Here is a 25,033-nt window from a genome sequence, read left to right as displayed (position 1 = left end):
GTCAAGCCAAGCCACCCCAGGAACAGAGTGAACACGGGGCCAGAGCCGGAGCCCCACCTCTCCTGCACTTGTCCCAGCAGCGTTCTGGCCACAGGACCAAGGACACCACAGTTTCCAGTCTGCGTGTGTGTGTAGTGAGGGGAGGGGGTGATGCAGAAGGAATTCAATGAAACCGTAAGGTTAGTAACAGTAATAACTGGCCACAATGAGTTGACTTGGGTTCTCTCAAAAACTATAGATTGAAGTCCTAACCCCAAGACCTCAGAACATGACCTTATTTGGAAATAGCCATCATAGAAGTAATTAATTAAGCTGAGATCATACTGGAGCAGGAAGGCTGTATTCCCACATGACTGGTGTCCTTACGAAAAAGGGACATTTAGGGATGCCTGGGTGGCTAAGTGGTTGAGCATCTGCCTTCGGCTCAGGTCCGAGGGGATCTGGGGTCCTGGGATCGAGTCCTGCAGCAGGCTCCCCACAGGGAGCCTGCTTCTCCCTCTGCCTCTCTTTGTCTGTGTCTTTGCCTCTCTCTATATCTCTCATGAATAAATAAAATCTTTTAAAAGGGGGAGGGGGGCTCTCTGCTCCTCCCCGTTTGACAGACAGCCGTGTCTTCTGGTGCAGGGCCAGCCGCATCCCCAAAACATGATGGTGAAGGTCAGAGTGAATAGATGTGGCCGTATTGGGCGCCTGGTCACCAGGGCTGCTTTTAACTCTGGCAAAGTGGATATTGTCGCCATCAATGACCCCTTCATTGATCTCAACTACATGGTGTACATGTTCCAGGATGATTCTACCCATGGCAAATTCCACGGCACCGTCAAGGCTGAGAACGGGAAACTTGTCATCAATGGGAAGTCCATCTCCATCTTCCAGGAGCGAGATCCCACCAACATCAAATGGGGTGATGCTGGTGCTAAGTATGTTATGGAGTCCACCGGGGTCTTTACCACCATGAAGAAGGCTGGGGCTCACTTGGGAGGCGGGGCCAAGAGGGTCATCATCTCTGCTCCTTCTGCTGATGCCCCCATGTTTGTGATGAGCGAGAACCACGAGAAGTATGACAACTCCCTCAAGATTGTCAGCAATGCCTCCTGCACCACCAACTGCTTGGCTCCTCTAGCCAAAGTCATCCATGACCACTTCGGCATTGTGGAGGGCCTCATGACCACTGTCCATGCCATCACTGCCACCCAGAAAGCCGTGGATGGCCCCTCTGGAAAGCTGTGGCATGACGACCGAGGGGCTGCCCAGAACATCATCCCTGCTTCCACTGGCGCCGCCAAGGCTGTGGGCAAGGTCATCCCTGAGCTGAACGGGAAGCTCACTGGCATGGCCTTCCGTGTCCCCACCCCCAACGTGTCAGTTGTGAATCTGACCTGCTGCCTGGAGAAAGCTGCCAAATATGACGACATCAAGAAGGTAGTGAAGCAGGCATCGGAGGGACCCCCTCAAGGGCATCCTGGGCTACACTGAGGACCAGGTGGTCTCCTGTGACTTCAACAGTGACACCCACTCTTCCACCTTCAACGCCGGGGCTGGCATTGCCCTCAATGACCACTTCGTCAAGCTCATTTCCTGGTATGACAATGAATTCGGCTACAGCAACCAGGTGGTGGACGTCATGGTCCACATGGCCTCCAAGGAGTAAGAGCCTCCTGGACCACCAGCCCCAGCAAGAACAAGAGGAAGAGAGAGGCCCTCAGCTGCTGGGGAGTCCCTGCCCCAACTTAATCCCCCAACACACTGAGAATCTCCTGACATCCAATTTACATCCTAGACCCCAAGGAAGGGGAGGGGCTTGGGGAGCCCTACCTTGTCATGTACCATCAATAAAGTATATTGTACCCAGCCAAAAATAATTAATAATAATAATAATAATAATAATAATAAATCAAATAAAAAAGAGGAGGGGGACATTTAGACCCAGACAGGCACACAAGGAGCGCAACATGTGAAGATGAAGGCAGAGATGGGGGTGATGCTCCTACAAGTCCATGAGCAGCAAGGATGCCAGCAAACCCCAGAAGCCAGCAGAGGCCTGGGACCAGTTGTCCCTCACGGCCACAGCAGGAACCAGCCCTGCTGACACCTTGATTCTGAGCTGCTGGCCCCAGAACCTATAAGAGAACACATTCCCAGAGTGTGAGCCCCTGACCCCCTATTTGTGTACATTGTAACAGCAGCCCCAGGAAACTACCACACTGCCCCTTGCTCAGCGGTTATGTGCAAGAGCTTTATGTTCAGGTGCAAACATCAGCCATTGCCAGCCCACTGCCCGGCCCTGGATCTCTCCGAGTCTTTGTGAGTTAAGATTGCCTTTGACAGCAAATACTTAAATCTCAACTCAGAATGGCTTAAACAGTAAAGAAAAGGTTCTGTCCTCACCAGGTAAGAGGTCTGGGGTGTGGTTACTAGAGAGTGTGGTCACTGGGACCCACTTAGCTCCTTGAACAGACCCCTGACCCACAGGATAATAGGCAATGAAGGGGCAGTGAGACGTGGCATAGCAGTGTCTCAAGCTGCTCCAGGGGTGCTCATTTGTGACACAGTGATAGTAAACTAACACAGTGAGGAACAAAATGATGGTGAAAGCAACCCCCCAGCCCCTTCACATGGCTCATGCATGCAGGAGAACACATCTGGAATGAATTAGCTAGGTCCTCATGCACCCACCTAGGTAAGTCTCCAGCAGCATCCTGTGCTATGAGCTGAGCACATTGCTAGAGGAATAAACCGGGCAGCCCTCTGTGTAGACGCGGGTTACAGCGTGTACCATCACGACATGGTGGAAGTACAAGGCGTCATGGGGATAGTTGTCATCCACTTGGAGGCGCCTGTCTCTTCCTGGCCTGGGGGGGGATGGTCTAGCACCCACTCTGCATCAGCAACATCAAGTCTCCTGCTTTGGAAAGAAATCTAAAACCATAGTGTCAATGGTGGGAACATGGAAGCTTCTTAGTTATTTTCCAAAATTTTCTGCATGTTTTAAGTATTTTTAAAATCTTTTAAATTGGTTCTGATATGTGGGACTGACATTTAAAATCCAAGGATTTGGGGGACACCTGGGTGGCTCAGTGGTTGGGCCTCTGCCTTTGGCTCAGGGCGTGATCCCGGGGTCCTAGGATCAAGTCCCGCATCGGGCTCCCTGCATGGAGTCTGCTTCTCCCCCTGCCTGTGTCTCTGCCTCTCTCTCTCTCTCTATCTGTCTCTCGTGAATAAATAAATAAAATCTTTAAAAATAAATAAAGAAAAATAACATCCAAGGATTTTGACTAAACTGAGAAAATCTCCATGTGTCTCCTGGCCTTGTCTTTGCCACTCTATCGACAAGGGCCACTCCAGCTCTTCATCCAGATGGTCCAGCCGCCATGTCTCCCTCTGCTGCCCCTCACCCCACTCATGTGGCCCCCCTCCTGCCCTCACCCTCCTTCTAGGGCATCCGAGTCCTGGATCTCCCTGAGAGCAGCACACTGGGCATGATGCGGTCCTAAGGGTCCAAGGACACATAATGCTGCCTTGCAGGGTTTGGTGATGCACGTGGCACAATCTAAGGGGCAGCTGGTTATGATCCATGACCAGTGCCAGGTGTTCCAAAGGATAAAGGTGTCTGGCCTACCTCATCAAGGGATAGAGGCCCTGCCTCAGCCCCAACTCTCCCAGAGGAGGATGGGATACCATATACTGAGCCTTACCTTGGGCCTCCTTTCCATGTTTCTATTTACCCTGAATCCTCCCTGTTTCCACCAAGGTGGTGACAAAGTGGCCCCCTATTCACTGCCTGTCATCTGCCTCTGGCTCCACTACCCTTCTCCCCAGCTATGCCCCAGCTCAGGTTCCACCTCCTCCAGGAGGCCCACCTGTGGGACTCTAGACCCTCCCATCTAGAACAGTGCCTACACGTTGTCTACCCTGTGGGAGATGAGCATGGAGTGAACCTGGCTGTGTGGCTGTCTCCCCCACTAGCCTATGAGCTCCCTAAGGCCCATGCCCGTGTCTTATTCATCACGCACAAGGCTCAGGGCAAAACAGACCTGCAGGGAATGATGAATGAGTGAAGTTACCTGTCCAAGGTAGCACCTGCTCCACCTGAGCAGGCATCCTGACTGTCTGCATCAATAGTCAGGCCTTGTGTTAACAGCAGGAGCAACCAGCAGAGTGGGGAGGCTGCCAGCGATCAGCCACACGAACAGGAAAATAAGCCGGCCTCTGAGATGCCCCCTCCAGAAGGAACCAGGGCTCTGGCCCCAGGCAGCCTCCCCTGGGACACCCAGAGAGAGGACATCTCCAGGGACACCCAGGGTCTGAGAGAGGTGGGAGTGGCCGCTCTGCCCAGGGCTCTTCTGCAGCCTCTGACCCCAGGGGCCTCATCTGGACTCCGGACTGAAGGTCATTTTTCCAAATCCTCAATTGGACATTTTTTTAAATTTAGAAACAAAATGTTTAATATAGAAGTAATGCATGCTTGTTTTAGAAAAAGAGGCATAAAAGAAGTACATAAAGTAAACATGGAAGTCCTGCCTGCCTCCAGCCCAGCGCTATGAAGTGGGCATTGATCCTTCCAGATACTTGCCCCCACCACATGTGCACACTTATTTATTTTACAGTGGCAGGGTTTAAACACTGACATCCTGTTGCCTGGCCCCAGCGAAGTCTTGTGTGCTTTGTCTGTAGAGGTAGACTCTATAACATAGAATCTAATACTCCACATTCGTAACGATGTGGCTAAATAAATATTATCCACTGTACAGAGTCAAGAAATATATAAGACTCAGAAAAAAAATGTAATTCTGTGGCATTAAACCTACTACTCAAAAGAGAATCTTCTTTGGGTCGATGAAATAGACTCTTCTTTCATTCCTTCATTCAACAAATATTTACAGAGTACCTACGACGGAGCAGGCGCTGCTCTAACCGACAGGAAGAAGCAGGGAACACAGCGATAATTCCTGCCTTCTTGAGTTTCTTTTCAAGTGGAGAGAGGGAGACACTAAACACAGAAATAAATAAAACTTGGGTATGTGAGACACTACAGTCCAAGGGACAAAATGAGACAGGAAAGAATGCAAGGAGGTGCTAGGGCAGGGGTGAGGCGTGTGCCCGCAGCAGGGGTGAGGCGTGTGCCCCCAGCAGGGGTGAGGCGTGTGCCCATAGCAGGGGTGAGGTGTGTGCCCCCAGCAGGGGTGGGGTGTGTACCCTCAGCAGGGGTGAGGCGTGTGCCCCCAGCAGAGATGAGGTGTGTGCCCGCGGCAGGGGTGGGACAGGTGCCCCCAGCAGGGGTGAGGCATGTGCCTACAGCAGGGGTGGGGTGTGTCCCACAGCAGGGGTGGGGGTGGGCCCTCAGCAGGGGTGAGGCATGTGCCCGCAGCAGGGGTGGGGCGTGTGCCCGCAGCCACTCTGGCCCCTCCCTCCCAGCAGTGCCCACCTGTGTCCAGGCCCTGCCCTTCCAGACAAGAAGCCGCACATCCTGAGCCGGGCCTCTGGTAATGGGATGGCCAGCCAGGGCCCAGTGGCTGGGAAGACGCCAGACCTGTGAGTGAATTAGCTCCGGGCGTGGACCTCAACCAGAGAGAAGCAGGAGGTGACAGCTGAGCAGACACCTGCCTTCCCCGTGCCATTGCCTGCAGACTCCCCCAAATCACAGCCCCACCCTGCACGCTTTCTGGAGAGCCGCGGGGAGCCGAGCAGCCTGCTGGACATCACCCCAGGTCACTGAAAAGCTGGCACCGAGAGGCCTCCCTCCCCCTTCGTGCTCACCACCCGGACTCACAGCTCACAGACATGTGTTCACACCCCAATCCCAGCCTCGGGCTCCGCTTTCCAGAGGACCAGACCTCAGACAAGATGCGATCTTAAACACACCACATGGCACTATCCTCACTTCAAGAGGCCACATGACAAAAACCCCAAGGAAGTGAGAGAAGCCCTGTGGATATTTGGGGAAAGAGCATTCCAGGCAGAGGAAACAGCCAAGTGCAAAGACCATGAGGCAGGAGCGCTGCTGGCGGTTTCTAAGAACAGCAAATAGGCTAGTGGGGCGGGAATAGGCCAGCAAGGAAGAGTGGGGTATGCCACCAGGGAGGAAGGGCGCGGTGAGGAGGGTGAAGTCTGAGTGAACCGGGAGCCATTGGAGGTCTCTGACAGGGCGTGACACAGTCTGCCTCTGGTCACTAAGTTGACAGACTGCAAGAAGCAAGAATGGAGGCAGGGAGGCCGGACAGGAGGCTGTTTCTATAATCCAAGCTCAGCAGGTGCTGGCTTGAGCCACGGTGGACACGGCAGAAAAGGAGAGGTTAGAAGGGGGATTCTGGACAGATTTGGATGGGAGGCGAGCAGACTGTGCTGCCATCCTGAAGGTGGGGGGCAGGGAGCGGCAGGGGGCAGGGGGCAGATTCAAGGGTGACTCCAAGACTCTTGGCCTGAGCAACTAGAGAGATGGGGTCGCCATCGACAAGATGGGAAGAGAGCAGAGAAGTGTGGCGAAGGACAAAAGCTTGTGCTCACACATGTTGAGTTTGAGTGTCCATCATACACCCCAGGGGGAGGGCACACAAGGCTGTGGCCAAGGGGGGCGACCCAGGACACAGAGGGACGTGGGGACGTCCGTGCTCCTGGATAGCACTGAATGCCTTGAAACTGGACAAGACCATAAGACGCCAAGTCCTGCATAATGAGGGGAGAGTCTGGGGACCTCCTCCTGAGCCCCTCAGAGTCCACGAGTAGGGAGCATGGGAAAGACAAGAAACTGCAAAGGATCAGTAAATGGGGGGCAGGGGCAGGGGGCACATGATGGCCTGGAAGCCAGAAAAGACTATTTCAAAGGACAAAGTCAAAGGCAACATATTGGGATGCCTGGGTGGCTCAGTGGTTGAGCATCTGCCTTTGGCTCAGAGTGTGATCCTGCCGTCTGGGGATCGAGTCCCATATCGGGCTCCCTGCATGGAGCCTGTTTCTCCCTCTGCCTGTTTCTCTGCCTCTCTCTCTCTGGGTCTCTTGTGAATAAATAAATAAAATCTTAAAAGAAAAAAAAGGCAACATATTCAGGGAGTGAACAACGTGGACACCACTGCTGAGCCTGAGGCACCAGCTTCCCTGGGGCAGTGGGGTGGGGGGGCACCCAGAGAGAAAGAGCCGAGCACAGGCAATACTTTCAAAGAGCTTCCGTAAGACCCAGAGACCGGGAGACACCACAGTGGCTCAGCAGTTGAGTGTCTGCCTTGGCTGGGGGTGTGATCCTGGGGTCCTGGGATCGAGTCTCGCATCAAGCTCCCCCAAGGGGAGCCTGCTTCTCCCTCTGCCTGAGTCTCTGTCTCTCTCTCTGTCTCCATGAATAAATAAATAAAATGTTAAAAAAAGAATACCCGGAGACTGGGAGAAGGGCTGGTGCCGCAGAACCAGGACAAGGAGAGTTTTATATGAAGATAGCTGACGATGGCGGGAATAAACAGTTTGCCTGCTACTGGAATGCTCCAGGAGGGAGGCACAGGCGGAGGGCGGGCTGGAGGGATGGGATGGGGCAGGAGCTGAGGGCCAGTCACCACTTCGGAGAGAAGAGAGAGTTCAGCCTCTTAAGAAGAGGGAAGGGGGAGTGATGGGAACAGATGCTGGTAAGTGCACAGAAGTGCCGTCCAAAGAATGAAGAGGACTGCTGACTGCTTTTATTTAGCAACAAAATAAAAGGTAAGGCCATCCACTGCGACTGAACTGGTGGCATTTCCAAGGAACAGGTGGATGGATGTTAAAGCAGGTGGACATGTGTGGGATAGACGGATGGCTGAGTGGGCAGGTGGGCGGATGGAAAGACAGACACTAGAATGGATGGATATTTGTTGGATAGATGGACACATGGACAGATAGATGAACACACAAGTGTCATAATGGATGGATATAGTTGGATGGATGGATGGATGGATGGATGGATGGATGGATGGTTGAATGGACAGGTGTGAACATTAATGGCTGTTGGTTGACTGGAAGTTGGGCTAAGTAGATACTTCCCGGATATGTGAATGTCTGTTGGATACACAAGAAAGGACGAGTGGGTGGCTCCTCTCAGAAGTTTTAAGATGCTCTAAGTTCTTAAGATGCAAATTTCCAGGGAAGGTCATTGGGCAGCCTCATTGCTCCCAGGGGACAGACTTGGAGGCAGCTGGTTCAGAGCCCACATTACTTGAGCACAACCCGTGCACTGGGTAGTGAGTGAGGCACTTGGCATACATCACATTGCTGATTGTCACGACATCCCTGTGACTAGAATGCCTGGGACCTTCACTGTCCAAACCAAACCGGGATACTGTTGAGATGAAAGCAAGCACCATCAGTAACTAAGCTATGAGCACAAGTGTCAGCGGGGACCAGTGGGTGGTCACCTTCCTTCTCAAGTGCCCCTCCTCGTCATCCTCAGCCACTAAGTGCCCCATATGAGCGGGCAACCCTCACCCCTGACCTGAGACATCCCTGCCTGTTTGCCTATGACCCTTCTCTGGGGACTACTGATGCCCTGCTGCATGTGACCCTCCTCGGCCGTGAGATCCTAGCTTCCCCTTTGCACCCACCCTTCAGTGTGGGAGAGGCCAGTCCACACTGTCCCCCTTCTGTTCTCACACTCTCCCCATGCCTGTCCTGCTGCGGCGAAGGGGAAGGGTCTGCGTTCGGGGAAAGCTGCGAAGGGAGCCAAGCACAGATGTCTCTCCTGCAACACCAGGCGCTGCTTTGTCCTTGTTCCGAAGATCAAAAATTCATCACAAAGTAAGAACCACAACCCAGGTCAAGAAATAGGGCATTACCAAGGGCTCCAGAAGCTCCCCTCCCCAAGCCAGGCCCCCATCCCGACCCAACCTTTCCCCCAAAGGTGACATGCTATCCTAACTCTTAAGTGAAACACGTCCTCTTCTGTAGAGAGTTGCCACTAGGCCTGCCTCCTTAAACACAGTGCTGTCCTTAACCGGCATTATTGCAACATCAATGACAGGCAACGAATCGTACTAATTTAAGGCATAAAATGTGATAAGTCCCGGGACGCCTGGGTGGCTCAGCGGTTGAGCTTCTGCCTTTGGCTCAGGACATGATCCTGGTCTGGGGATCGAGTCCCACATCAGGCTCCCTGTGAGGAGCCTGCTTCTCCCTCTGCCTGTGTCTCTGCCTCTCTCTGTCTCTCTCATGAATAAATAAATAAAATCTTTAAAAAAAAATGTGATAAGTCCTGACCCTGTATACGGGTCTCTCCCTCCTCCCCATCCCCTCTTCTCCCTGGAAGCCGCTGACCTGTTTTCTTCCAAGGGTTCCCACCAGGCCACTGTGGATCCTCTACAAGCCCCCGTGTGGCACACCTGCACCCCAGACCCCCCTACACACACACACACATACCCTCTCTGGACCGCCACCCACCCCCCTACTGCCGATCACTGTGCCCTGACTGCACACTGGAGGGTGGCCGCCTGCCCGAGGACTGTAGACCAGCTCCCGTCTGGGAAACCCAGCAAGCTTCTCCACTGTCCAGAGGGCTGGACCGTACCTTCTGCACTAAGGTCCGAACCCCACCTGGAGGTCCTCTCCAAGCTCGCTCTTGCTTGCCTTTTCTCTCCCAGCCCTCAGGTACCACGTGGAGCCCTTACACATCACAGTCACTCACCGGGGTTTGTAGGTCCTTCACGTCACACATCCTGTCGAACCCTCCAGGATCCAGGCTGCTATACAGACTTCGGCCTGAAATTGGAAAGACATCCTTGATGGAGGAGTCCAGGCTGGCATTTCCTTCTTCCTGCTCGTTAAGGAACGAGTGTTCACTTTCTCCTGGCTTCCATCGTTTCTGCTGAGAGGTCAGTTCATGCTCCAGGGGTTGCTCCCCTGAAGGCAAACCATCTTTTATTTCTGGCTGGCTTGAGGGGTGCCCTGTATCTTTATTTGGCCGTTTTGGTGTGGGGTAGAGAGATGTGGTTTTATTTGTCCTGCTCTGGGTCCCCGGAGATTCCTGAATCTATGGCTTACTATCTTTGCTATGCCCTGAACGGTGTCCCTCCCCTACTCCACTTCCCCAAAAACGTATGTGTTGAAGCTCTAACTCCCAGCACCTCTGGATGTGACTATTCAGAGGTGGTATCTTTAAACAGGTGATTAGGTTAAATTGATGCTTTGGGGTAGGCCCTATCCATTCTAATGTCCCTTTTTTAATTATTATTTTTTAAGATTTCATTTATTTATTCATAAGAGACAGAGAGGGGAGGGACAAGCAGGCTCTCCAGGGAGCAGGGAGCCTGACGGGGCTCAATTCCAGGACCCTGGGATCATGACCTGAGCCAAAGACAGATGCTTCACCCACTGACTCCCTCAGGTGCCCCAATCTGATGTCCCTCTCAGAGGAGATGTGTATGCACAGAGGCCATGTGAGGACACAGCGAGAAGCCACCCCCTGCAAGCCAAGGAGGAGGGCCCCAGGAGAGACCAAACCCGCCAACAGACTTGATCTCAGACTTCTGGCTCCAGAGCCACGATAAAGTAGATTTCGGTTGTTTACGCCAAGCCAGCTGTGGAATTTTGTTACAATGGGCCCAGCAAACGAAGGCAGTCTCGCCACAGATCCCAGCCATTATTTCTTCAATATTGTTTCTGGCCCATCTCCCTGCCTTTTCTCCTAGAACCCCAATCGCCTGTGCACTAGAGGTCCAACTGTATCCCACCTTCTATGCTTCTTACCTTCTTTCCGGTGTTTTCTATCCTTTGACCCTGCACTTCCCTCTGATTCTTTTCTTTGGATCCTTCTTCCAAGTCACCAATTCTCTCTTTGGCTGCATCCACCTGCTGACAGACCCACCCAATGGGCTCCTAATTTTACTTATTGTACTTCTGAGTTCCATGATTTCCAATTCACTGCTTTTCACAGCTCCCAGTTCTTCAGTGAAACTCTCCATCCTGGCTTCTAATCCCATTGAGCACGGAAAACAGTCACCTCAAAATTCTCATCTCTTAGCTCCGTGGCTGGGTGTCCTGGGTGGCTGTGTCCATGGCCTGTGGTTCCAGCAGAGCTTTCATGTTACCCTGACTCCTTGTGTGCCTAGTAATCTGTTCTTGTGCATAAACACCGGATTTATAACCTAGAAGTTTAGGATGATACCTCTGTCCAGAAAGGATTCACATCTGTGTCTGCCGGCTGTCCAGGGTACTGGGAGTCCCAAACGGCCTCCCCATAGTTTCAGGGGTTCAGATTATGTGAAGGTGATGTGCAGTATCCACAGGGTTTGCTTCTGGCTCGCCATCACGTCCAGGATCAGCCCTTTGTAGTCCTAACTGAAAACAAGGCAGGTTTGCCAGGACAGGTTGCCTAGGCGGGTCCTCAGATGAGTTCCCTGTGGCTGCCCAATAACAAATTGCTACCAAAAAGAAAAAAAAAAAACAAACACAAATTTGGTGGCTGAAAACAATACACATTCATTTTCCTATGGTTCTGGGGACCAGAAACCTGAAATTAGTTTTACTGGGACAAAGTCAAGTTGTCCTAGTTGTCCACAGGGCTGCCCTCCCTCTGGAATCTGGAGGCTCTAGGGGAGAATCTGTTCTCTAAATTTTTCCAGCTTCTAGAGGGACCCCTGTTCCTTGACTTGTGACTCCTTCAAAGCCCAGCATCATACCTCAGTGGTCTCATGGCCTTCATTTTCTGTGTCAAACCTCCCTCTGTGATTACATTTAGGGCCCAGCTAGATAATCCAGGATCATCTCCCCATCTTAAGATCCTTAATCATACCTGCCACATCCTTTTGCGATGAAGGTAATACAGGTTCCAAGGATTAGCACTTGATATCCTTGGAGGCCACTGTTCAACTGACCACAGCCCTGGACTCTTGTCCCCTGACCATATGGACCTGCCAAGGCACTGATCGGTATCTTGGAAAGCATGCTCCAAGATGACAATGGCCCCAAATGCTGCACTCTGCTGTTTGAGCCTCTGTCCACCACCCACCGCCCGCCCCGCTCGGAAATCTCGCCCAGCATTCCCTGATTGCCTTGTTACATCTCTAAAACCTCAAGCACTGCTATTACCATTGTGTCCCTAATTGTCCTTGTGAAAGGGTTCATTCCACCGCCCACAGAACAGAAGTTCATCATATCCTTTTTATGATGGACATGGGGGCGGGGGTCAGGCCCCAAGGGAGATCCTCCTAAGGGCTGGGAGCCATGCTCTCCAGGTGCCAATATTCATAGCAGACTCCTATAGACCCCTGACCCTTTATTTTAAAATTTTAAACTGTTCCTGATTATAGAGCACTTTAGGATTTGTGAAGGATTCCATTTGATAATAGTTATGGCCACTAGTTCTTACTTACAAACTGCGCACGAGATTCTGGGCAAGCCCCTTTCCGATTTTCTCACTTCTAATGCTCCCACTAACCCTGAAGTGTGAGGACCACTGTTGTCACTGTGAGATGAAGAAACTGAGGCCCCAAGTGTGGACAGCCTGCCCTGGGGTTGCAGAGCCAGCAAGCAGCAAAGTGACCCTTTGAACACAAACATTTATGACTCTAAAAGCTTCATGTGTCCTGATCCTATGCCTGGAGCACACGCACACATGAGGCTTGGGCGAGGCGTCCCAGTGAGTATGAGGGGAGCCAGGCTACCCCACTTCAGATCCTGCCCCTCCCTGTGTCACAGCTTACCCTGGTCCAGGTGAGTCAGAACACAGAAACAGGACGGATTCCACCCACCTGAGAGAGAACTCTTCCTTCCAAGAGTTCCCAGACACCTGCTTCCACAAACCCCCTCCTTCCCCAAGTGAGGAGGAGGTGACCTGCCCAGGGACAGAGACCAGGCGGAGCCACCTTGTGTGGTCAGGGAGTCCCAGAAGACTCCAGACTCTATCTAGGAGCCCTGACATGGCTGTAGCCTTAACCAAGGACCGTCTCTCTACTTGCTGGGGATGCCAGAAGGAGCAGATGGGAAACCAAACCAAAAACAGGCAGCTTTAATCCAGCAACGTTGCTGCCAGGACAAGGGGGACCTGCTTTTAGAAAGAATCCCTGGGGAGAGGAGGAATATTTGCCGGGGAGCCTGAGCCTGCTAGAAATAGCTGTTGGGAAGGACCCCCATGGGCTCGCATTCTGGTGCTTTGCAGTGAGAAAGGAAGAATCGGTCAATAACAGATCAATCACTGTAGTTTCACAGCTTTTGATAGATGAGCTCACCTAACACCAAGACCCTGGCTTCAAAAAACCATCCCCTGAAAGGAATGAAGCTGCTCTGGGGTAAAGGCCGACTCCAGATCCAGGGCAAATACAGTGCAGAGTGGGATCTGCAACATCTCATGGGTGATGAGGAGTAATGGATGGAGAATGTCTTTAAATGATGAGGAGATGTCAGAAAAGCAGGAGGGGCTCCTCCTGGCCAAACCTGGGATAATTTTATCATTAATATGGACAGTGACAATGATGGATGATGGCACGTTGGGGTTGGAAAGGAATCCATACATTGTGTGTGTGGGGGGGGGGCTCTCTTTAGAAGTATTAACCGGAGGTGGGATAATCTCATTAGGAAATCGATATTTGACAACCATCAGTGTACTCACTGCCTCAAGCAAGCCCCAGGGTTGGATGGGTCCCAAATCCCCCAGGGGGGAAGACTGATAGGGGCAGGCCACTCCCGACAGCTCGGGAGCCCAGCCTGGCTGACAGCCAATCACAGGGAGCGGGGGTCACGGGAGCAAACCCAGCTTCACCTACAGGGACAAACAACTTCACGTGCTTCCTGGCATGATGTGCCAAGAAAGACACAGCGAATGTTTAACTGGATCCACCAATGAGGAAGTGATCGGCAAATCCCAAGTGAGACACAGCAAAAAAAAAAAATGGAGCTCTTCTCAAGTGCCAATATCATAAAGGTTTTTTGAAAGGGGGGCTGGTTGGGGCACCGAGGTGGCTCAATCAGTTAAGTGTCTGCCTTCGGCTCAGGTCGTGATGCCAAAGTCCTGGAGTCGAGCCCCACATCAGGCTCCCTGCTCAGTGAGGAGTCTGCTCTTCCCTCTCCCTCTGCCCCTCACCCCCTTCATGCTCTCTTGCTTGTTCTCTCTCTCTCTCTCTCTCTCTCTCTCTCTCTCATAAATAAATTCTTAAAGGGGGGCACTAGAAGCTATTCTAGGTTATAGGGCTGGGGGATGACAATTAGGTACAGTATATGATCCTTGATTGGATCCTGGCTCTATTGAGATGATCAGTGATACTGAATGTACATGTATTTCAGATGATAATATTGTATGAGTGTTCAACTTCTTCAGGTGATCACTGTTGCGATGGTTAAGTTTATGTATCAACTTAGAGGATGTTTTCAGATAAGATTAACACTTAAATCGGCGAACCCTGGGCAAAGTAGATTGCCCTTCATAACATGGGTGGGCCGTGTCCAATCAGGTAAAGGAATGGATAGAACAAAAGGACTGGTCTCCCTGAGGAAGAGGGAATTCTCCAGTAAGGAGCCTTCACACTTCATCCACACCACCGACTCCCAGCATGGTGACCTACGCTGCAGATTCTGGACTTGTCAGCTTTCACAATCATGTAAGTCAATTCTTTTTTTTTTTTTTAGTCAATTCTTTATAATACATCATATATATAAATTCGATATAACTCATAGAATATATATTGTAAATATTGCATATGTTCTATAGAATACATGGTTTATGTTCTATATATATTATATAAAGAATGTTTATGCATTAAGTACATGTAATATACACCCACCTGACTGATTCTGTTCCCCTGGGGAAGAGGACAGATACAATGATGTCATAGTTATGCAGGAGAACACCCTTGTTCCCAGGAGACGCAGCTGGAGTATTTTGGAGTGAATAGCATGATGTCTGCAACTTACTCTCAATGTCTCAGCCAGCAAAACACCATGTGGGATGTGTGTGTGAGCATGTGATATATTCTACATGTGTTCTATGTATGTATGTCCTATGTTGGAGATGTACGTGTACATGAGAGAGGGGGGGTGGGGAAAGACAGAGCCGTGACGGACTGTTAGCAAACCCTGAATCTAGGGTAAAGGACTCAGATTTACATTTTTTCTTATTCTTTTCATTTTTCTACAAGTTTTGTTTCAGAATAAAAACACAGGGCAAGGAGGGGGGATCTTTGGATGGCTTCCCACTACCTCTGGGTCAAGGCAAGCCTCAGAGCACATTCTGGGAGGCCACTGGGTGCTGGAGTGTCCAGTAAGCAGCACCCCAGTTCTCCGCCCTGGTTCTGAGCCACCCGAGAAGACGATGGAGTCAGCAGATGGGAACAAATATCCGCTCCATCACCCATCACTGCTGATGCTGACATTGGGAGGAAGCACAGTGAGGGCCACACAGGCGCCCTGCTGGAACAGCCAGTGCAGGAAAAGCTGGAGTCCGCTGAGTAGCTCTGCCTTCCGGGGTGGTGGCTCCAGGCAGGTGGGAAGGAGAGCAGCCCCAAGACTCCCCAGCCCCGGAGATTCCATCCCAAGAAGTGTGGACCACAGAGAGGCAGTCCACTCTCAGGGCATCCCTCCACCTCTAGGGAAGATCCCGGGACAAGGCAGGGTGTGGGTTCGCCCCCGGAAGACCCCTGTCCCCATGACATAACTGCGCCCACCCTTGCTTTCTGGTCTGCTCCTTCCCAGGCTCCCCAGAGGCCCAGACCCGCCGCGGCCTCCCTCCTTAACCACTGAGGCTCCTCTCCTCCACTTGCAGCTCTCGGGGGCTGTGAACCCCTCTGCATGGTGGTGCTTCCCTCTGGTAGCTCCCCATCACTGTTTGTGGTGCTCCTGCCTGGTAGACAACTCTCTTGGGAAGGGGACCTGCAAGGCGGATCAAGCCCAGCCACCCTCCAGGGTGTCCACTTGGCCACAGAAACTCACCACCTTTGGCAAAGCATATCCCCTTCATCCCACAATGCCGGCTAAAATGAGCATGAAGGTCATGCTAGATGCATGGATGCAGCTAGATTGAGCTATGATAAGGTTATAAATAAACCAGAGCATAAAACTCATATGAGGGCCAAATCAACACACCTGCTGCAGGAGCGCTCCCTACGTGAAGACAAGACCCAGGGTATCCTACTGTCTGCCCCGTTGCAGATGCTCCCTCTCATTCCTACGGTGTCTGACCACTTGGAGCTGCAGCTCTGACTCTGCACCAGTGAGTGGGAGCCACCCCGTTCCCTGCCTGTGCTGGGGCTGGGCCCCAGCTGTAGAAAGCCCAGCACAGGGACACCCAGGAGGGCTCCCCATGGAAGAGAACACCGGAACCTCTGTGTGGTTCCAAGCGGCCAACGGGGCTGCTCTGTGATTGGGAATCCCTTCCTGGTGGTACAGGCCAAAGAAACTCACACTGGGCCAGGAGGGGACACTGTGCGCCTGCTCCCTTCAGCACCTTCTGGGTAGTGGGAGCTGGGGGCAACCTGGGGACAAATCTGGGGTCCACAGTGGGTTAGAGCAGGGAGACAGGAGCAGTGAGAAGCAGCAGAGTAGATGCTGAGAGATAAGACAGTGGCCTGGACACATATAAAAACAGAACTCTGACCCACAGCTCATGGCCACCTGCCCAGGGAACTGGCCCCTACCCACAGTGATCCAGGCCCCTTACCCACAGCGACCTGGCCCCTTACCCACAGTGATCCAGCCCCCTTACCTACAGTGATCCAGGCCCCTTACCGCAGCCACCCGCCCAAGGAACCTGCCTGCTGTAAGTCAGATCTGCAGGAAGTCAGACTGCCGTCTCTCAGGACAATCCAGGAACCCAACAACAACCCCTGTGACAATGGGCCAGGACCTGATCGATAACGGACACCTGCCCTCATTTCTGTCCTGCTTTGGACTCAGCACCGACCCAAGAAAGCCAACCCACTCCCCTCACCAGCCACGTGGGACGCCCCCTTCCAGCCTCCCCAGGCCCCCAGCCCCCGTCAGGCTCTCCCAAGCGTCCCCTCCTCCCCTGGAAAGCTTCCCCAAAGCTCTGCCTGCCTCTGGTTCTCTGCTGAGTGAGGGTGGCCGACCCCCTCCACAGCCAGCACCGGGAACACAGCTTTGCCTTTCTCATTTAGGGGGATCTTTGCTTACTTCCACAATGTTTGGAATAATAGGGACAATGCGTTAAAAACACAGAACTTAGTGAAAACCATATGAGCCGTTTGCCACAACCCCGTTACAAAGAACTTAGACACGCACACACATATTCACCAAAAGCCAGAGCAGTACTATACTAATAACCCTAAAACAGAAACAACCCACGTACTACCCGCTATAGAACATGAAGGGGAAAGGGAGGATTTTGGGGTGCCAGACACATTTTGTGATCTGGTGCTGATGACACAGGATAGTAAATATTATGAAAATCCTCTTGCTCTATATTTACCATCTGTGTATTTTGCTATACATATTTTACATGTACCTTTTATTCTTATAAACTTTACTCAAGGGGCACCTGGATGGCTCAGCCAGTTAAGCATAAATGAAATCTGGGTGTCAAAGGTTTCCCATACGGCTAACACCTGTGGGGACAGGGCTAGTTGAATGTGACAGTTCGATTCCTGGTCCTGAGAGGGAACAGAATAAACTTAAACTCATGACCCTCGGTTTTGTTCAGAGGAGACACAGCAGGCCAGAAGCAGGGGGGTGGGTTCCTCCTCCCCTTGGGTGAACCTGACCCAGCCACGCCCCCCACCCACAGCCCCTGGTCCCCAGGCTTGCCTGCAGGTGCTGTTCTGAGAGCAGAATGTCATTTCCAGCGACTCCCCCTCTGCGGCCACCCCCAGCTCACCACTGCCGCCCCCCACAGCCTGCCCTCCAGCCCCGGAGGTCCAGCATCACAGAGGCCTGAGGCTGCACCTGCACACCTGCCTGCTGGGGGAACAGTGAGGGTGAGGGGTGCTGGGGTCAACTCACCTGCGACAAGCCCAGAGCAACTGGCTCTTTGGTTTCCTGCTTCTGGCCCTGGCCGGGCAGCTCTTCTAGGCCTAGGTCACACCCTGCCCCTCTCTTCTGCCCCTCCTTGCCTATCTGACCTCTCCTCACCGTCAGAACTCAGCACAGACAGCACTACGGTGGGCGCAGAGCCTGCCAGCACCCCCAAAGCACTCTCACCCCCAGCCCTTACGTGTCTGGGTCAAAACTGGGTCACTTACCTGTTATACCTACCGGTCAGGGTGGTGCCCAGATGCTTAGCTCATCTGGCTACATTAGTGCTCAGTTGTTGTTATTGAAGGAAAGGAGGGAAAGGGGGAGGGAGAACGGGGAGAGGAGGGAGAGCTAGAAGGGGAGGGGGAGGAGAAGAGGGGGGAGAGAGGAGGGGAGAGGAGGGAGAACTGAAGGGGGAAGGGGAGGGGGACGTCACCTGGCAGGTAACACGGGTGGCCCTGTGCCCCGTCTGCCCGGGTTGAACCCTCCTGCTTCACTCGGAGCTCCTCCTGGTCAGTCACTCGTTGCCCCAACTCCCCAGACTGTCCTGCACACAGGACTGGACTCCCATCCAAGGACTCCATCCCCACCTCCCCTGCCCTCTGGCTTCCAGGTAGGCTCACCCAATAGGAGACAGGAGGGAGGAAAGCTGAGTAGGGGGCTCCCCGCCACCACCCCAACATGCCATGGACTGGGGTCACTGCGCTCCACTCCGTGACCTCAGCTCCAACCCAGCAGGTGTTGGCCCCTCTTCTGTGGCCGCTTGCTCAGGTCCCAGCCTCCTGCCCTCGGCCCCTGCAGGCAGGAGCCCTTCCTGCTGCTCCCCTGCACCTCACCTGCCCTGTGGGTCCCCACCCGGCTCCATAAACAGGGCCTCCTTAACGCTTTTCCCATCCCACCTCTCTAGAGTGGGTCAGGTGCCTATGCCCAGAGGTATGCCCACAGCCTAACCCCTGGACCCTGGGATGTGACCTGCTTAGAAATAGGGTCTTTGCAGATGTGATTGGGTTAGGAACTTCGAGATGAATTTAAGGCATGATGGAGGACAGACACACAGCTCAGAGGACCCTGTCTCTCCAGAGCAGGGAGCTGCCACAGAGGTGGAGCAGCAAGGAGATCCGAGGGTCTCTCTCAGGGTCCCTGAAGACGTCCATACTCCACATGGGGGTGACGAGCCCACCTCATTGGCCACAGCCCTGCTCCAGCCGCCTTGGGGAGCCCCACAGCGCCTCACGGCCAAGGCCGGGCCCGCCCAGCCACCTGCTGCCCCACCGACCAGGCTCCAAGCAGCTGGTTGTGGCCAGAAGCCAGAGACAGGAGGCTCCAGCTCGAGCCAGGACCTCCACCTCCATGTCCCGCCGTCTACAGCGGCTCAGAACAGCACCAAGTGTGTCTGGAGACACACATCGAAATTTGGCAAGGCTCTGTTCTGCCCCGAGAACTCACGCCTGGCCCCGGCTGCACCAGATTCAGCCCGGCTTTCTCCCCTTCCATCACTCTGCCCTTTGATCCGTCCTGTTCAGCTCAGCCCCTGGTAGCCAGGGCCACAGGCGGGCAGCTCAAACAACAGACTCTCCCCTCTCACAGCTCTGAGGCTGGAGTCTGAGATCAGGGTGTCGGGGGCCCGTTTCCGGGGGGAGCCTGCTGCAAGCCGGCACGGCTGCCTGCCTGCTGGTGCTCACACGGTGGAGGGCAAGCGAGCTCTGGTGTCTCTTCCCATCAGCCCCCCCCATTTCCTCTAACCTTAACCACCTCTGTAAAGGCTCCGTCTCCACATGCAGCCACACTGGGGGTTGGGGCTCGAACACAGAAATTGGGGGACACATCAGCCCACAGCAGGAGCTTTTATCCTCCGTGTGTTTAGTGAATCCCAAGGCCTTTTGGGATTTCATCTTTTGCATTTGGTCGAGGGCACAGCAGGTCCTGGGGGTGAAAGCAGAGGGGCCCTACTGCCAGCAGAAGCCCTCCCCCGCCCTCACCCCACCCCCAGAATGGAGCCCCATCTCCAGAGCACCCCAAAGGCTAACCAGGTTGGTGACAAAGTGCCCAACTGGACTAGGCGTCTGCCCAACTATTCTAGGCATCAACCCTGGCCCATTAAGATTTGAACAAACACTAACATGATTTCTAACGGCCCAAGGATGACCCCCACCCCTTAAAGAGCCTGCCTGAGCGAGCTCAAGCTACAGGAAGAACTGACCCAAGGTGAACCCCACAGGAGGGGAAGAGCCTAACTCCCACCACACGGTGAGCTGCCCAGATGGGCACCACCTGGACCAAGCCCCTTCTTGCATGTTGCTCATTTTCCCTTCCTCACTGCCAAGCCCCCATGCCTGCACACTCCCTTTAAAGCTGGGTCAGTTACCCCTGCACTGATCCAAATTGCCAGCGGGACACGCTGGACTCATCTCTATCGCGGTCATCATTACTGATTAAAATTTGGCTCACCCCTCTACCTAGTGTCCACTCCATCTCTGACACTGGCCTTCCCCCAGCACACATGGGGTCTCCAAGGTTCAGCCGAATGTTCCTGCCATTTCCGCTCATCCAAAGCCTAAACCACAGTCACCCACACCTCTGTTCCTTCCACAAACTCCTGTCCTCCTGTGTGCTTCCATCCCCCAGCAAATACTCTTAAACTTGAACTGAGTGGCTGACACTGCAGCCCAGGGCAGTGCACACTGGTGCTTGGGTGGTGTGTGCAGTAGGGGCCGGGGAGGACCCAGTGAGTACAGAGAGCCAGGCTGAGCGTGCCATGTGGCCCATGGACTGGGGTGCATGGAGGTCCCTGAACACAGACATCAAACCCCCCCATGCTGACCTTGCCTCTCCCCCAACAGAGGCTGCCTGTTATTCCAAGGCTCTTCCCTCACCTGGAGAAGCCGCCCTCCACACCACAGCCAGAAATCTTGACTGGCTCCAGAAAGGCCCAGAACGCCTCCAAGGGCAGCAGCAGAGCCTTTGCAACAGGGACAGGTTGTGTCTACTGCCACACTGCGTCGGGTTCCCACAACAGCGGGTGATGCTGAGAACTACCTCGGTGGCCTTGTTCCCCAACCCAGGGAATGCATGTTAAGGCTGGGAGCTGGTGAGGGGGCAGATTCAGAGCCAGCCCTGGGCCTGTATGCCCCTGCTAAGCGCGTCCAGGATCTGTATCGGGGCTTTGCTCACACGACTGTGTGTGTGCCTGAGTGGTTGGCTCAGCCTCTCAGAGCCACTCCGTGCAGAACACCTGCTGGCCCCACAAGCCACTGTGGACACATATGGCCAGTGCAAATCAGTGCGCCTGGGCCCTCAGTGGAAACTGTGTATACCTTTCAAGGGAGAGGGACTGCATCTCCCAAACCCAGGAGCTGGTCTGGGTCATGTGGAAGGGGGCGCCCAGGGATGAGGCAAGAGTTCCAGTTCCTTCCTCACAGACAGAGTGTGTTGGTTTGCTCAGGCTGCCTGACCAAAGTACCGCAGACTAGGGCATAAGCAGCCCTCGTCATCCTGGAGGCTGAGACGCCACGGTAAAGGTGGAGGCCGACTCAGTTCCTTCTGAGGCCTCTCTCCTTGCGTGGAATCGCTGTCTTCTCTCGGGTCCTCCTGTGGCCGTCCCTCTGTGTGTGTCTGTGTCCTGAGCTCTTCTTATAAAGACACCAGTCAGATTGGATCAGGGTCACCCTAGTGACCTCATTTGATCGCAATCACCTCTGCAAAGACCCCATCTCCAAACACGGTCACACCTGAGGTCCTGGGGGTGAGGGCTTCCACATACAAATTTTAGGAGGAGACATAATTCAGCTCATAACACTGAGCATCTCAATTCACTCAGCAGGGTGGGGACAGAACAGGGCGCCCTATGACAGAAGTGTGTGGCCATTAGCCCCCAATATCTCCTTGAGGCAGAGAAGGCTTGTGCTCATTGGTACCCACTCCTCTCCCCTTCGGGAAGGATATCCCCCAGTGCTCCCTGCAGCTGGGCCGGGCTGCGTGACCGGGTTCTGGCCAGCGGACCGTGGGGAGATGTGACAGGCACCACTCACCTGGCCAAAGATTGCCCCAGCGGCATCCACCCTCTCCATCCCCTCCATCCTCAGCCCGTGGACGATGGTGGAACTCAGTGGTGGACAGAGCCCAGATGCTGGGTCACTGCCTGGAGAGCTGCCCAGCCAGGAACCCCTGCACTGGATCTTATTTACTGAACCCACTGAGACTTGGGGTTTGTTATGGCAGGACGTTCTTGCATTGCTGCCCCTGATGCTGTCCTACACTCCCACAGACCAGACACTCACTCAGTGACCGTGCAGGGTTCCAACACCACAGACCTCGTGCATAGCCACCCATCAGCCGGGCTGCATCTCCTCTGCTTCTCCAGACAAATGACGTCTGAGTGCCAGCGACAGGCCAGGCTCTGCAGCTGAGGGAGCTCACAGATCGGCCAACAGGAGAAGTGAACAGGCAAGTGCACAAGGTGTGGTTCCCGTGGCAGAGGGAAGGTTGGGAAGAACCCACACCTGGCCCTGGCATCAGGGGAGCTTCCCCAAAGGTGCTGGTCAAGAAGGCAGACTCCAGATCCACGCAGACCTGGTCTGAAACCTCAGGTCTCTTTATACCAGCTACGAGACCCAGGTCAATTCATTAAACACTCTGAGCCTCGGTTTCCTCACCTGTAAAATGGGGCCCAAAGTCACTCCAAAGTCACAGGGTGATGTGAGAGTCAGAGGAAATGACTATAAAGTGCTTATTAGGCACAGCTCCTGGCCCCAGGGAAGAGGGCAGTGAGTCTTGGCCATCACTGTCATCACTGCTGTTATTCTATTATAAGTAGAAACTTGAACTAAATAAGGAGCATCAGGTGCAAAGGCCCAGAGATGAGAGAGAAGGGTAGCACCCTCAAGACCACGGAGTTGGATCCATGGAGCAGGGGTGCACAAGTGTGACAAAGACAGTCCTTCAGAGTCAAGAGAGGATGAGGCCCTTTTGAGTGCAATGGAGTTTTGAACAGAGGCGACAGTCAGATTTGCCTATGAGGGGAGTCGCTCTCGCTAAAGTGTGAAGGGCATAGTGGGATGTGAGAGGTAAGAGGCCGACGAGGAAGGCAGAGGCTCTGAGGACCTAGGTATAAGCTCGTGGGTACCTGGGCCCAGCAGGCCCGGGGGGAGGATGCTGTGGAGACAAGAGCCATCCAAGAGAAACAGAACTGGCACCTGCTAAGGTGGGCACAGTGAGGCCAAGGGCAAGTGGACGTGTTGACGCCATCCTTCACCACCCATAGTGTCTGGAGGCACAGCCTTGTCCTGGGAGAGCGCTCAGCTCTGATGTACGAGGTCACTACTGGCCATGGACACGGAAGCCAGACATGCACCAAGTCCCACACAGCCCCGCCTGAGCATGCAGCACGGCGGCTCTCACCTCCCTGCGCGCAAATGGAGATAATCCATCTCTATTTGGGGTGGGAACAGGGGTTGGCATTACCCATACGAGAAAGGTAGGAGGACTGCTCTGAGAGACAGATGTGATCAACAGCTGGGGGTTCTGATTTATGATGAAAGACTAAAAAAAAAAAAAAAATCTGAAGAGCCAGAAGGATGAGAGTGTCAGAACTGAGACATGTGGCAAGAGGAACACTAGGCCCAGAAGCACCTCTGGGGGCTGATCTCTGGGCCGAAACCAGGAGAAAAGTTGACAAATGAATGTGTGGTTTGAAAGTAAGAAGAAGCTTTCTGACACAGAGATGGGCTTTCCTGCCAGAGACAGTGGCCCACGCGCTGCACGCCCATCAACACAAGGACCGGCTGTGCACTTTCCTGGTGGGAGAAGCCCAAAATGTGTCCAGGGGGGGACAGAAGACACGGGTCCTAATGGAGGTGCAGGTGGCTCTGTGACCCGGCCCTCAGAGAGGCCTGTAGCAGTCAGGGTTCTCCAGAGAAACAGAGCCAGTAGGGCACACGTGTGCAGGTGTGCATATGGAAAGAGAAAGATTTATTCTAGGAATTGGCTCAGGAGATGATGGGGGCTGGCAAGTCCAAAGTCTGCAGGGCAGCCCAGAGACCCAGAGAAGAGTGAATGTTGCAGTTTGAGCCCCAAGGCCATCTGCTGGCAGAGTTTCGTCTTCCTCCTGGGACATCCATCTCTTTTTTGTTAAAACCTTCAATGGATTGGGTGAGGCCCACCTACACTATCTACTTTACTGAAAGTCTACTGATTTTTTTTAAAGATTTTATTTATTTATTCATGAGAGACAGAGAGAGGCAGAGACACAGGCAGAGGGAGAAGCAGGCTTCCAGCAGGGAGCCTGATGTGGGACTCCATCCCAGGACTCCAGGATCAGGCCCTGGGCCGAAGGCAGCCCTAAACTGTTGAGCCTCCCAGGCTGCCCAGAAAGTCTGCTGATTTAAATGTTAATTCATGGGTTTAGTGCCTGCCTTTGGCCCAGGGCGTGATCCTGGAGACCCGGGATCGAGTCCCACATCCGGCTCCCTACATGGAAACTGCTCCTCTCTCTGCCTGTGTCTCTGCCTCTGTGTGTGTGTGTGTGTGTGTCTCTCATGAATAAATAAATAAAATCTTTTTTAAAAATTATACATACATACATACATACATACATAAATAAATAAATAAATGTATGTTAATTCATTTTTAAAATATCATCACAGCAATATCTAGACTGGTGTTTGACCAAATACCTGGGTGCCTCAGCCCAGCTAGGTTAACGTATAATATTAACCATCACCGGGTCCCAATCAGTGCACGTTTGTTCTTCGGGTCTCCTGTGTGCCCGGCCCTGGGTAAGGAGACATGGTGGCAGAGAACACAGTCCCTGATACCGCCCCCTCAGAGTCCCTGACAGGATGGGAGACATGGAACAGCAGGCAGCCCTTGCCCCCGACCAAACAAGAGCCAGATACAGGGTTTAGGCACACCTTGCTGAAATGTGGGCTTTATCACAACAAAGCCATCATGAAACCTCAGAATGAAACTCTTACCAGAGCCTCCAGAGACCTGAACAAGCACAGGACCCCCACACACACCCCACCCCAGGCAGCTGGCCATGGTCCAAAGTGCTCTCTCTCTCTCTCTCTCTTTCTCTCTCTCAATCTCCATGCATACAGATCCTAAAGAGCACAAACAGGAGACACTGCATCCT

General features: G+C 53.4%; 1 protein-coding gene across 1 annotated transcript; it reads left to right on the top strand.

Moving 5' to 3' along the window:
* The first annotated feature begins 648 nt into the window (after positions 1-648).
* Positions 649-1,749, top strand: LOC610338 (glyceraldehyde-3-phosphate dehydrogenase-like). The gene is given in 2 exon segments (XM_038532098.1): positions 649-1,446; positions 1,448-1,749. Coding segments are annotated over 2 exon segments (1,002 nt in total). The 3' UTR covers positions 1,652-1,749.
* Positions 1,750-25,033: the final 23,284 nt, after the last annotated feature.

Source organism: Canis lupus, chromosome 3 (assembly GCF_011100685.1).
Source record: "Canis lupus familiaris isolate Mischka breed German Shepherd chromosome 3, alternate assembly UU_Cfam_GSD_1.0, whole genome shotgun sequence".
NCBI classification, from domain to species: Eukaryota; Metazoa; Chordata; class Mammalia; order Carnivora; family Canidae; genus Canis; species Canis lupus.
This window is presented reverse-complemented; position numbering and strand designations above follow the sequence as displayed.